Source organism: Lethenteron reissneri, chromosome 23 (assembly GCF_015708825.2).
Source record: "Lethenteron reissneri isolate LAM-NWPU_2019-01 chromosome 23, ASM1570882v1, whole genome shotgun sequence".
In the NCBI taxonomy this organism is placed as follows: Eukaryota; Metazoa; Chordata; class Hyperoartia; order Petromyzontiformes; family Petromyzontidae; genus Lethenteron; species Lethenteron reissneri.
In genome coordinates, this window is record NC_083801.1 from 6,528,739 (window position 1) to 6,542,655 (window position 13,917).

The 13,917-nt window shown below is 38.9% G+C and overlaps 1 protein-coding gene across 1 annotated transcript in view; it reads right to left on the minus strand.

The window, feature by feature from the left end:
- Positions 1 to 361: 361 nt before the first annotated feature.
- LOC133345885 (rho GTPase-activating protein 15-like) overlaps positions 362 to 13,917 on the minus strand; it is an 84,707-nt gene continuing 71,151 nt past the window's right edge. The window contains 5 exon segments of the mRNA XM_061556966.1: positions 362 to 5,410; positions 5,412 to 5,544; positions 5,765 to 5,870; positions 8,308 to 8,442; positions 9,538 to 9,615. Coding sequence (XP_061412950.1) covers positions 5,369 to 5,410; positions 5,412 to 5,544; positions 5,765 to 5,870; positions 8,308 to 8,442; positions 9,538 to 9,615 — 494 coding nt within the window. The 3' untranslated portion in view covers positions 362 to 5,368.

Consider the following 13,917-nt stretch of genomic DNA (forward strand, 5'->3'; position numbering starts at 1 on the left):
GATCAGACGATGCATTGCCTTGAAACGTTCTTTCACGAGGCAGCCTTTTAATGTGTAACCTTATTCGCACCGTACGTAGCCAACCGTGCTAATTGGAGATGTGGGGGAAGGACAAGAAACTAATCACAAAAAGCAGTTCTAAAGCGATGAGTTTCAATCTAGATTTAAAAGTTCATATATCGTGGCCTCATAATATCAGGAAGAGCGTTCCAGACGGCCACAGACGCGCACATGCCTGGGCTCAAGTATATGCTGAGCTTCCACTGCACTATTGACTTACCTTCTGCCACACATCCTGTAGGGAACACATATAAGCAACTACTACCTTTATTTCGGAATAACAATGACACCACGAAAAAAATCAAGATTTAAATAGTTACATTTTATTTCTATCGTAGCAGTTTTCTGTACAGCGCTGATAAACTTTATGAAAACAAACACAAATGTTTCCTTTACACCATTGCTAAAAGATGACCCCAAAACAGATCATTAGGACACTGTACACATTAATCCAGAATATAATTACAAGGCCATACACATAAAAAAAATACACACGCAGAGTGTTAGGCGGTTAACAAAAGTAAATGGTAGGGAAACCAAATTGGTATGCGTTTTTGTGAAAGATTATGTATTATGTAGATCCTACGCGTATTACAAACACACAATTACATTGCTAATGTTTTGACACAGTTCAATGGATGTGTAATTATGAAGACGATACTGCATTCACATTGACTAGTACTGTTGGCTTTAATGCAGTGTAGTGTGCAAGTCTTTTTTTTATTACGAGGTGCATGCAAAACAAACAAAAATTGCTAAGACAGCCAAATTGTTGGTCCGTACGTGGCACCAACGCATTTATCCAGCACAAAACGACACCAACGTGGAAATAACATCTCCCGACAGATTGATTCAGGCATTTTCTCAAAGACATTCACCAACAAGCAAATCAAGGGTGGCTCCAGTGTTCACGTGTCCTGACAAATTCCGACATAAAGTGCATACAGATTCAAAATGTAAAGTGTGGTTGGGCTGTTTTGTTGGCAACTTGCTGGCCCTTCACACCTCCCAGCGCACATGCCAGATTGATTTTGAATTGTTGGATTCAGAAAACAAAGAAGGATTTCCAGTTTAGTGCATTGGCTCCTTTTAATGCTGTGGTCAAAACAATAAATTCGAGTTGCTTCAAACAGCTGCGAAAGATGATAAAAAAACTAACAATAAAAAAATTACACGATGACGTTTTTCTTTCCTCTCTGCAATGAAAATATTCTGAAGTCTAAGTAGGTTGCCTTTTGTCAAGATTGGACATCTTGTTTCGTGATAATCATATACCCATTGTGCTATGTGCTTTAAGCCATTAAGCGAAGTATGTTGCATTTGTGTACCTTCTACCAACGACAAAGCCACTCATATGGAAAACAAAGAACTTAGCATTAACACCGGAGGCCTTTGCCCGACATGTTTCTTGGGTCTATTTTATACAACCACAAGGATGCACACACATATCAGCTATGCAAAATATAAAGCAGTTCACTCGGTGCACATGTGCAAAGCTATCGTCACATCTGAAGTACAAAACCAAACATGTGTATGTTGATTATAAAGCATGATGATTGACAGCAGACGAGGCCGAGACCACGAAATTCAATGTGCATGAGAATGTGCTTTAAACTCAGGTTGAAGGCTGGGTTTCTAATCCGGGATCTCACTCGTACTGGACCAGTAGCCGGACTTAAGAATAGCATTAGCTAATGAACCATGCAACTACCTTTTCCCAGTAAAAGACCAGGGGAATGTGCTTGTATGCCTACACAAATTATATAAGGCCGTCTTTGTCATTAACATGGCCTGAAATCAGGAAAAGACATGACTGGCCAACGTTTTGGGCAATAGTCTTACTTCAGAGCATTCAAGGACAAAAAGATCGACTTATTATCGTTGGTACCTTGAAAAAACTACCAAATATGAAGATTAAATACAAAAAGTGTTAGTAGACACATTCAAGGATTTTCATCCGCAGACATTAAGTATTAATTTCCGTTCAATCTGATATTGGCAAAATATTTAAATTTTAATTCAAAACATGCGATCTCACAACTTTACCACATCGAGGTATTTTTTCTTTGGCTGCTCTGAAGCCCCAATACCTGCAATATTAATATATTGAATATATATTTGTCATTGTTGTAAAGCAGTGTCAACATGAAGTTGATTTATGTTAAACTGTACCTTTTGAAAATAAAATTATAAGCTTGCACAAATACGAATCTCAAGCTTGGATGAAAGCTTATCAACATTTCAAAATTAATCAAGCTTGTGGTTCATTTTACTTTTAAATTAGCGTAGGTGTTTTTTCTCTCTCATTTTGTTCCATTACTGTATATCATAGGTGAAGAGTAAGACATGGCCATTGTGTTCCAAACAATGGCTCACCTGGCAGGATCCAACTTTATTTGACAATCAAACAATTAGTGCACTTTTTTGCGTAAACGTGCCCCCTCCCCCCTCTCCCTGTCAACTTGTATCGACCGTGGAACGTTTGTAACGTGTTATGGGTTCACTATGCATGGCTTAATAACAAACTGGCTTGGGCCCTACTAGATTCTCCCAGTGCCTGTTTTCACAGGTCATAATATCGAATTATATTGGAGGAATCCGATGAGCTATGAAGCTCTTTTTGACAGATGTCCAGTCGGGGCGGGTAAGAACGTCACAAGATCAGGGAGTGTAGCAAGACAACTTCATAATCACAACTCTCGACAAACCACAGCCTACAATTCATGGACACAGGCAACAACCACATAAATATCTCATGACAGGAAAACGTTTGCATGTGCCAACACCTCATACTTTCTTGTGCTTTGAAGCTGTATGTTCAACTTACGCTCTGTGATATGGCAAGTGCCAATGTATAGTCTTTTATTTCAGCACTTATTGTAGGCAGTGTCAGGCAAGAACATTTTTAAGCTATGATACAAAACAATGCTGGCACCTGAGCGACTGTTTAAAGAGAGATGGGAAATTGCAGTGGCTGAAAAACATATTTTTGGCCACCAATATCATTTAGAATTGATTCAATAAAGATATGAGTATTTGAGAGCTCCCAATAGATAATAGTAATCTGCTAAGTGTCTGGTAGGCAACATTAACAGAAAAATCGAAAATTGGTTACAATGTATTTGCACAATGTATTTTAAGTTGAATAATTGTACATGTCAATACATCAAAATACAAACATGATGATAATGACGATAATAAACACAATATTAACAAATTACACAAATGGCTCTTTTAAAAACAAGAGAAACCTCGACAACACTCAAAACAATTACTCGTCAAACTTTGTTCGTTGAAAAATCAACCGCATGATAAAAGGTCAGTAGTTGATAGACTCTGCATTGCAAGTCCTTTTGGCAAGAATACAGACAAGTGGCATACACAGCATCCTTCTCTACACCTCCACAGTTACGGAGGCATGCCTGCATTGATACATTTCCTACACTAACTTGTCAAAGTGGCCTCACACAGGGGTTTTTGGTAACATATTTCACAGCACACCAACCTAGGCTCACCTAACAAGCCCTCTACAATGATTGAGAAGCAATGGTTTTAATGACCCTTTATCCACCTTCTGAGCAAGCCTATTTCACAGAATATTACTTTAACATAAACAAGATTGTCATTTTTTTTTACAATTGCTCAAAAAGTGAACAAATCGTTCAAGGGTATTTAATGCTCCAGTATATCCTAGGTTGTTAACGTTTATATAGTAATGACCGTAATCAGTTATATACGAGCACACAGAAGTTTAAACAAAACTCAGACACCACACTGAAGACTCTCTGAATGACACCCAACATAAGGGCACAAACACACACACACCTACCTCTAAACACTGACACCTCAACGCAAACCGTTTCACCTACACAGAAGGGGTGACCTACTACCACGACAAGTACAGCAAAGCAGAAGTGAAAACTGAACAATATCCACATTGGTGTAATCCAACAGCAACACATACAGCTCACATATCACAACTCATCAGTCCCCTCATTTTGGCATGTAAGTGCATTGAAAGCTGCAACCTCCAAACAGAAAGTTAAAGTAAAAACTGTACGATCGCAAATAAAACCCCAAGTGTTTCTCCTGTCAGACCGTATTCAATCCAAAAGCACACGTACTTAAATTATAGCCTCTTTGACACCCATGCATTAAGATACGATGTTCGATGGTCATCATGAACAAACTTGGAACAGTACTGTGGCTTGTAAACACTAATGGGTCCATTTGTATGTTCGACAATTTCATGCACTTTGAAAATGTAGAGATAAAATGCACCGCAAACCTTTTAAGTGTTTTAACAATATCCAGTTCAAAATACAAGTTCGTCGGGTCTTACAAGAAGTTATTTTGTGTCGAAGAATCCCAAAGCATAAACACTGATCCAGAAAAATAGTTCCATGTGCCTTTTATCAATGGCAAGCCACTTTCAGGTACACAAGATGCATATATACAAATGTATCAATGATCAGGCATGTTGCAGTGTTGATAACTCGTACATTTTTAAGTTATTCTGATTTCTAAATTTACATGCTCAGGACATATTTCGGAATGTCATTTAATACGTCGGGAACTGTCAGATTTCAAAAAGAAAACCTAAGCGATTTAAAATGTTGAGTATCTCGGGTCATGGATTTTAATCGCATTTAACACTTGAAGGACGTTTAGTTTCTTTAGAGTTATATACAATTGAACCACAATCGCTTTAAATTTGTATACATCGGACGAGCATGTGATTTTGCGTGGCACTGACGAAACGCGGTTTGGCTTCATAACGCGCTCTCGCACTTACTCACAAACATATCACCAGTGAAGCATGGCACCGTTATGAAAATATTTGTTTAGACATCACTGTACATGGCGCTGACCAAGTTTTTTTTTTCTTCAGAATACAAAATAAATAGGCCAAATATTTGCTACGGTATCAATCACACACCTTGAATATTCCTGCGGAACTGCACTGCAAGTCGTTATACCACAGACAATAGGTCCTTTTAACTAAATATAAAAAATAATTTCTCGTTTAAACGAAATTTGTTCAAACGTGATTTTTTTTAACAGAAGCACTAAATTTACCACTCATTAATGTGAAAAGGCCAGGATTGTAAAGATGAAGCGTGTGATGAAGCTACAATGCTTATGCAATATGCAGGCCCTGTTGACCCATTTTTTTTACATTCAGCTTTACCTGGAACTCACCTTGTGGACACTTACAGGAGAAGACATCTAATGGCTACAATATAAAATTGAGCAGGTAGTTACATCAGTGGCGCCTGGACAGACAAGTAGTGCAAACAGTCGAGGGTTACAAGCCAAAGATAGTGGTGAACTCGGACAGTATGAACTCCTACGATCTGGTTCTGGTAGACAAGGTGGAAGGCCATGCTGCTGCTCTCATTCTCGGGCCGCAGGAGTGTAGGCCCGAACACGATGGCCACGCTCTGCGTCGTCATTCGATTCGCTTCGCCGCACGCGATCACCCTGGAGGCACAAAAAAATACGGCCAGGGCGCACTCAGGAAACACCGTCAAGAAGGAGGCAGCTCTCGAGCTGAAATCGGATCCTGCGCCGTACCCATCGGAATGCAATGTCAAAAAACCCACTTCAAAGAGCTAAAGAGCTGGTGGTGGTGCCTGTACCATCGGTGCTTTGATGGGTTATCGTTATCATGTAGGCACGTGAATAAACACGCCCAACTTACTTTTTCAGGTGCTCAAACAGGGCTCTCATGGTGTCTTTATTTGGCTTGGGGAGTTTTTGCACTTGCTCCTTAATCTTGGTCAACTTCTCCCTGCTGTCTTGGTTCTCTGGGGGATAAATAAAAGACGAGTGGGATTATGCAATGCCCATGTGAGAACGAGCCAGTATCGGTTAGTCCCTAGGTTATAATTCACAGACCTCTAGCATGAAAAAAACAGGGTTATTTTTGCATAGCGAGTTTGTCTCAGCCCCATAAAAATACAAATGTTTGTATACATTCGACTTTGCACTGCAACTTAAGTACTTTTGTGGTCGTGACAGGAGGGTAATTCTAAAGTCATTGATATAATCCTTGTTATTTAATTTGAACCTATCTACGTGACTTTACCGAAAACCCCAAAGAATAGAATAGAATCCTTGTCCCCGATGTTATTTGGTTGTTTTTTTCAGAAATCATGTTACAATAACGAACAACCTTTTGTCAACCCACTATTCCATTCAAGCCTCCCCTAACCATGTGAGTCATGGTGTTATATGTTTAGTCATACTGCATCATGCTGGTCAGTGTAGGTAGGTAAAGGAAGAGGACCAGGACTGGTTAATATATAATTCGCCACTTATGATAGCCAGGGACCAAACGCAGGGCAGCTGGGTTCATAAGTAAAGTGTACTAACAACTGCCCGACCGCTCCAACCCCTGATATTCATAAAATGTATATATACACAATGTTTATAGAATTTCAGTGATATCTTATGTCATAATATTGTGTTATGAAGGTCCATTTTCCCAAAACGTTGCCTGTTACATATGTATTATTTTAAGGCAGGATTATTGTCATGGCATTATGCAAGGGCACAGCTCAATATATTCTGACATTTGTAGTTCATAAAATGGTTTGTTTGATGGCATGTTTAGGAGAATGGAAATAGTCTCAGTGTCAAAAGCAACAATATATTCAGTAGACGACCTTAGAGTGAGCATTTTATGCTTCAAGTGACATACAATTTTCAACAGGAAAATGCAAGAGTCAACAAAGTACCCGTTGGCTCTGCCAATTACTAAACACGAATCCCGGTTTGGAGTAACAACTATGTAAACTCATTCAGGCATGCATTATACGCAGTGGCAATCATTGAAGAATTTTATTTCCAAATTAGCTTCAACTTGTGCATCTAGAGCTTTCTACACAACTTGTTGAAGCTTCTGATAAATTACGGGTCTGAATATTTATCAACAAGCTTAGCTAGTTTCATTTTTTTTGTTTCTTGTAATATGTATTAGAGGAAATATTTTGTACATTTTGGGGATTGGCAGGTTTCAAATAGTTATTGATTAAGCTGAATAGAGTAAAACGTCATGAAGTCAGAATGAAACCAGAATTTGATATGAGCCAGAAAGGTTAAATAAATAAATACAGTACATGCAAACTTGATTTTTTTTCAAATTACCACCAAAACAGTTGACGTGCGAATTAAGCAGCATGTGGTAGGAGACGGTGGAAAGCTCAATGCTAATCTTGTGTAGAAAGCTCTAGATGCACTTATTATATGGTGAGGATGAGGAAGTCTACGATGTTACTACTGACCGTTGTAAGAAATACAATTGATGTGAATGTGCACTCGCAATTCTAAGCCTCCAATATTTACTTAACTGTTGTATGTAATTCATTCAACCCATGCACTTGGATGTGTTCTCTCTATAGCAGTCGGTGCTCTCTCATTTATTTTACAAAAAACTGAATAACATTTCCAAGCTCATCAGAAGATGTCACCAGCCTTCCACATCCGATGACCTGAGCTAGTCACGTCCACTTCACTTCATGGTGATGGTAAGCGACTCGAATGAAACAATAATTTAATAATGATTTTCTTATTCTTTGGGTCTGTCGGTAAAGTCACGTAGATAGAACAATAAAATAATAAAAATTAAAAGAATGAAAATAATAATAAACAATAAAAATATCACGACGCTTCAACACAAGCAATCGTCACCTGATGACCTGATGATGATTGCTTGTGTTGCAATCGAAACGTCGTCATGTTTTTTTTATAAAAAAAAATGTAATTCACTTTATTTTCCTGCATATTGTTATTATAAAGGATATGATTATGTATGTATGTTGAACTTCTTTCGCACCATATATAGCCAACCGTGCTAATCGGAGGTGCGGTGGAAGGACAACAAACTTATTCAAGTACACAGCTCCAGTGGTTTCCTAACATGGGAAGGAAGAGCATTCCAGACGGCCACATAAGTGCATCTGAAAGCACACGATGCGGTGACCGTCTTTGTTCAAAGGTTAGCCAAAAGCTGCTGCTGCGAGGATGACCGGAGTTTGCGTGATGGTTTATGCTCGTTGACGAGATCAACAAGGCAAGGTGCATTTGTGGTGAGCACTTTGCGTGTAATGAATGCAACCTTCGGAGATGCTTTTGAAAATGGAAATATGACCAGCAGTAAAAATTTGTTGAAAGGCCGGGAATGACGTATTATTTTTCGGGAGGTGGTAATTGTAATGAACGTGCAGGTGCCGTGTCGCATACTTATGGCACTAATGAAGAGATCAAACTGGTTGAATGGGAAGAGGGGCTCAGGCAGCTCCCGGAAGAACATCTTGAGGGCTCCGGTGATGACGTGGATGTCTTCCCAGTGGCTCTCATCCAAGCTCACCTTCTCTTCTGCACAGCACAAGAAGAGAGAATGGCTTGGAACTTGGCACATAACACTCTGGTCACTTTGGGGGAATGCAGTGGAGAGGAGCTAAGCGAGCATTTTGGTCGCGAACCTAAGTTCACCACCAGTGATGGACTGGCACAAAATCAGCCCAGGCATTTGCAAACACACCGGCCCAAATTGCCATGGGATCTCATTGGTCCATTTGGGTTGGCCCAAAAAACAAATGGACCGGTAAGGAAGAATTTTTGGGGCTGCCGAATAGTGCAATATATTTTACACAGACCTGCCCATCAGCACTCAGAATGAATAGGCCCACTGAACAATTGTCCTGACTGCCCTATGTCCAGTCCGGGCCTGCTCACTGCCAACCACCATGAGAAGCGCCTGACAGTATTGCTAAGCGGACTCCCCACATCATATATCCACCTCCCTGCTCACCAATACATCTTGCATTTAAAAAACAACGCCACTTTTAAAGAATGTCCTTCGCAAAAGCTGAATTGGTTATTAATCATACGTTCATATTGTATGGCATTTGAAGGCTATGGGGAACACACATTATTAAAAAAGCAGGGTGAACTAAATATAAACAAGACTTTTCAGATTAGAGTCAATTTACATGACTAATAAAGCCCACGCTTATTTTTTTCTGTAATGTTTTCATAACGTAAGTAGATCAGTCACTGGATTTAATATCTGTAATGGTGCATTGTTGCACGACAAATATTCCAATATATTACACAGAACATTTATAAAACTAAATATATTGAGCTTTGCAATTAATTAAATGTTTTATTCATCACTATTTTGCAGGCACTTACCGCAGCTGACATTAAAAAGCCTTTTGTGTAATCCAGTGGCAAAACAGCTTTATGTGCAAATAAAATGACTTCATACACAGCTGATACAATCACTATTAACTGCAACAGGCAACTTCTTAAACCTGGAACGATTTGTGACCCAGTTACATAGGCCTGTAATCCGCATTGTTAATTTCCTTGTATATTATCGCGAAAGGCCGTTCAGGATTGATTTAAAGGTTTACCCTCGTGTGGCATGTCATTTGCGAATTGGCATCGCCATCTTTCATCCCTTACCATGATCCACAAGGAAGCGCAGCTTCTGTATCGTGGCCAAGTTCCCGCTAACCCGGTAGATTCCATCTATGCAGAGTCCTGAAAAGAAAGAAAAAAACACAGAAATGTCGAAAGCTTTCAAATTGCATTGTACGGCGATGGTTATTGAATATCAGCCACCACTACACTATAATACGGCACTTGAAAACTGTTTGTATTTTTTTTACTAGGTAAGGGCTGCTCAGGTATATAGCTCTTTTTCAGAAGAGACTTGGCCACAAATGATTGCTAAATGAAGTGGCTTGTCGCGTGGAAATTTAAGGCAGCCGAATACTCTCAATGCATGTTTCAAAATGTGGAGGGAAAAACTGGAGGACTCGGAGAAAAATCTGCGCAACTGCAGGGAGAACATGCAAACTCCAAATATACAAGTGTCAGGGTAAAGTTCTAGATTTGAAGCTTTCGTGACTGCAAGGATTCATACTCTTAGTTCTTTCGGTAAAGTCACGTAGGTAAAAAAATGAAATTAAAATTAATAAAAATAAAACAATAAAAATCACGACGTTTCGGAGGCAACGGAAGCCTCCGAAACGTCGTGATTTTTATTGTTTTATTTTTATTAATTTTAATTTCATTTTTTTACCTACGTGACTTTACCAAAAGAACTAAGAGTATGTCAGGGTCAAGATCGAACCCACGACCTCCTGTATACCAGACGAGGTAGTAAACATCTCGCCACTGTGGGGAGAAGTTTGCTTCAGGATTGCACCGGTGAATAGGAGATGAACACACTATGCATCTGTGTTTCCACCATTAAAAGGACGCAATTCTACACGGTGACCGATTCCATTGGTTCTGCTGTGTAAATGATGCCGATTTTCTAATAATCCGGGTTACCAATTCATTTTTTTATTAAATAGATTTATTTGAATAAGAAATTGTAAAATCAGATGAAAATGTAGAGGGTCTTTAAAAATACTTAGCCTACTTGTGAAAAGGATAAACACATGTGTATGTCCTTTATATTTTGCCAAATGAATGTATTTATGATACCGTGAATATTTTCCAGTGAAAATAAGCTACATGTCAGATTCCGTACGATGTACAGGTTACAACTGTAAAATAATGGTAAAATCCTGGTGACTGTCAACGATAAACAATTGTGTAGTGGAAAATGATAAGTTGCCCAATCCATGCAAATACTTTACTTTTGGAAAAAGTCAAGATCGTTAATCCTACTTTTTAATTGGAAACTCAGTGACACACAATGCATAAAGCTGCCTTCATCATTGATTAATGGAAAAAACATGTATTGCAGCATAATTTGACGTGCCAAAATGACTACCGCATTCCTGTAATTTATATACAATTTCTAAAGCACATCAAAGATTAAGTGTATGTTAAACATAATGGGCATTTCATACGTGAAGAATCCTTATTTATTTATTTACACATACATTTGAAGCTGAACTTGAACCTTCATATAACGCACAAATGCAAAGTCATTTCCATCAGGCAATATTTCAGTGACTTGAATATACTAAATAGCTTAGTAATTTTCCATAGGTGTTCATGGCACAGATTAGTGTAAAGAAAACAATCAAAATACGCAGTTCGATGCGTACTGACTTGCACCGCTGATTGGTGATGTCAAAAGAAGTTAAAACATTTCAGAATGTGCACATTGGCAGTTTGATAACTTGCACTGAGCACTGGGTCCATAAACAGTACAGACAGAACTGGTTTAGCAACCATCAACAAAGGGTTTGTCTGTTACCCAGCGGCTAAAATTAGTTCACGATATGCCGAGATAAAAACCAGTCATCACAATTTGTTTTTTATGCGATTCTCATCTGGTCTCTCTATTTAAGCACTATTTAGAATGCCCATTTGCCAAAATGTCACCTGTTTTTTTGTTCTTAAGGCAATGGTGTTAGTGAAGAATGTGTTGAGTGTATTTTGTTAATTGTGCTTGTGCACCACTGGCGATGCAACATCGCCAAATAAATCACCAAAAGTTGTGTGACTAAACAGAACGTAGCAATTGTTTAACCAATGCATCACAATGAAACGCTATACAAGTCATTTACGTGTAAGCTATTTTCATTCTGTTACGAAAAAAACAAAAAGCAAGTCACCACGCAAGACTTAAACACACACTTACTGACCCTTGGGAGAAGTGAAGTTCTTAAAAGCGTACCTAGGGGGCGCTATTAAACTGTGGAATTACACAGCAATCACCCAAAGAGTCGTCAGACTCGGCGAGTCCTTCCGAGGCAAACACGCGTAATAAATAATACAGGTAGGAACAACAGGTTCCACACTGCCCACCAGCAGAGGCGTAGCTAGTGGGGGGGGCAGGGGGGTACATATGTCCCCGGGCGCCAAGGTAAAGGGGCGCCAAAATGAGGCTTACAACGTTACATTATAACTTATTGCGGCGGGCGCGGCAGCCTGAAACTACTGCACAAATCTACACATCAACCTAAAAGTTTATATATCCCGCCACACACAGCCTACATGTCATGTAATTACATTTTGGTATGTGATTAAACGGGGGGGGGGGCGCCAATTTTATAGTTCGTCGCCGGGCACCAAATATCCTAGCTACGCCACTGCCCACCAGGGATTATTTGTCTGTCTGTCGTGCATATTTGTCTGTTGTGCACGAATGCGCTGTCCAACCAAGTTCCTACCTGCCCACTCCGAAGGAACGTGTTAATAAAAACTCCATTCACAACAACCTTGCTGAGGAGGATAAATAATTGCTACATTTCGTTTAGTTACACAGCACATACTCATGATTGCTAAACCGGTCCTGCCAAGATAGTGCGTAGAGATCCCACAGCCCCTTGCTAGTTACCAGACTGCCAATGCACACATCCTGAAATGTTTGAACTCATTTTTACAAAGCCAATCAGTGGTGGAATCGGCACACATCTACCCGTGTATTTTTGATTGTTTTGCGCACTTTAGTCATGAAACAGAGATATCACAGGAATGTCTATAGACTATTGAAAGAATAATATATATTTGAGAAAAAAACCACCATGAAATTTTACTAAAAAACCCCATGTCTAATTGTATGAAGGTTGAACCGATACAAATGAATTGTTTTATTACATTGTAACTTGCGGATGCAAAGCATGGGTAATTAATGCATCCGACAGGAAGAATTGGAAAGTTTTGAGAGATGGTGCAAGTAAAGACGTGTGTATCTACCAGGTAAAAGCTTTCACACGTTAGATGAATGTCAGAAAGATTAATAATATCGGTGAGAAGCAGATCCTGTTGTCAGAAATCAAGAGGGTCTGTGCGGGTCTCATTGGTAAATACAATTATTGTTTGTTCTCCAACGTACGTGTTACTCTGAGCCTCTATTTATGCAAGTCTTATTTTCTGGTGAATACATCCTTCCATTTGCCTTTTGAGAGCAGTTCACTGAATGTAATAACGTAATGGTGAGGGGCCAGCCATACTGTGTTCCATGTCATCAATGAATGACGTCTTTCATCTTCAAACACAATAACATAAGTAGGAGAAATAACTTGGCTTCATATTCTTAGGTTTTTTCGGTAAAGTCACGTAGGTAAAAACATTAAAATTAATAAAAATTAAATAAAAATCACGACGTTTCAAGTGATACAGCTGTCGTGGCTGTGACGGTTCCACCTGAAGACGGAAGCTTGTGTTGCCTCCGAAACGTCGTGATTTTTATTTTATTTTACTTTCATTAATTTTAATGTTTTTACCTACGTGACTTTACCGAAAAAACCTAAGAATATGAATCCTTGCAGTCACGAAAGCTTCAAATCTAGAAACTTGGCTTCGTCAAATGAAATTCTATTTTATAAACAGACATTCTCCTCTTTAACAGCTACTACTGGAGCTGCTTCGTCTGCTGCTTCATATGCTTTACAGGTTGTTTGACAGTAGCATTATTCCAAATTCAAATTTATTCAGTGCATTAAAATGCATTTATATTAAAATAAATTAAGGGCACGTGTATTATTATGATCTTGTTTGGTGGGGATACGTGTTTTTGGAAGGATGTGGAGTTTACCCATTCAACTGATCTGCCAAACAAACAAATATTCTGTAAATAAACAGCACTATTTGAATTAAAAGTGGCTGAAATCCCAGCATAAACATAAATTGTACCAAACCATTTAATCTTGCATTAATTCGATTATCTTTTTATTCTTTGGGTCTTTGGGTAAAGTTACGTGACTTTACCGAAAGACCCAAAGAATGTGAATTCCTGCAGTCACGAAAGCTTTAAGTCGAGATCTATTCTCTTTGTTTTAAATAACATGATGACCAATTACACATCAGTATCGAACTCTTGAAATACATAAGGTGCACATTCAGGAAGAGTATTTTTAAAAAAAGGCGAAGCGG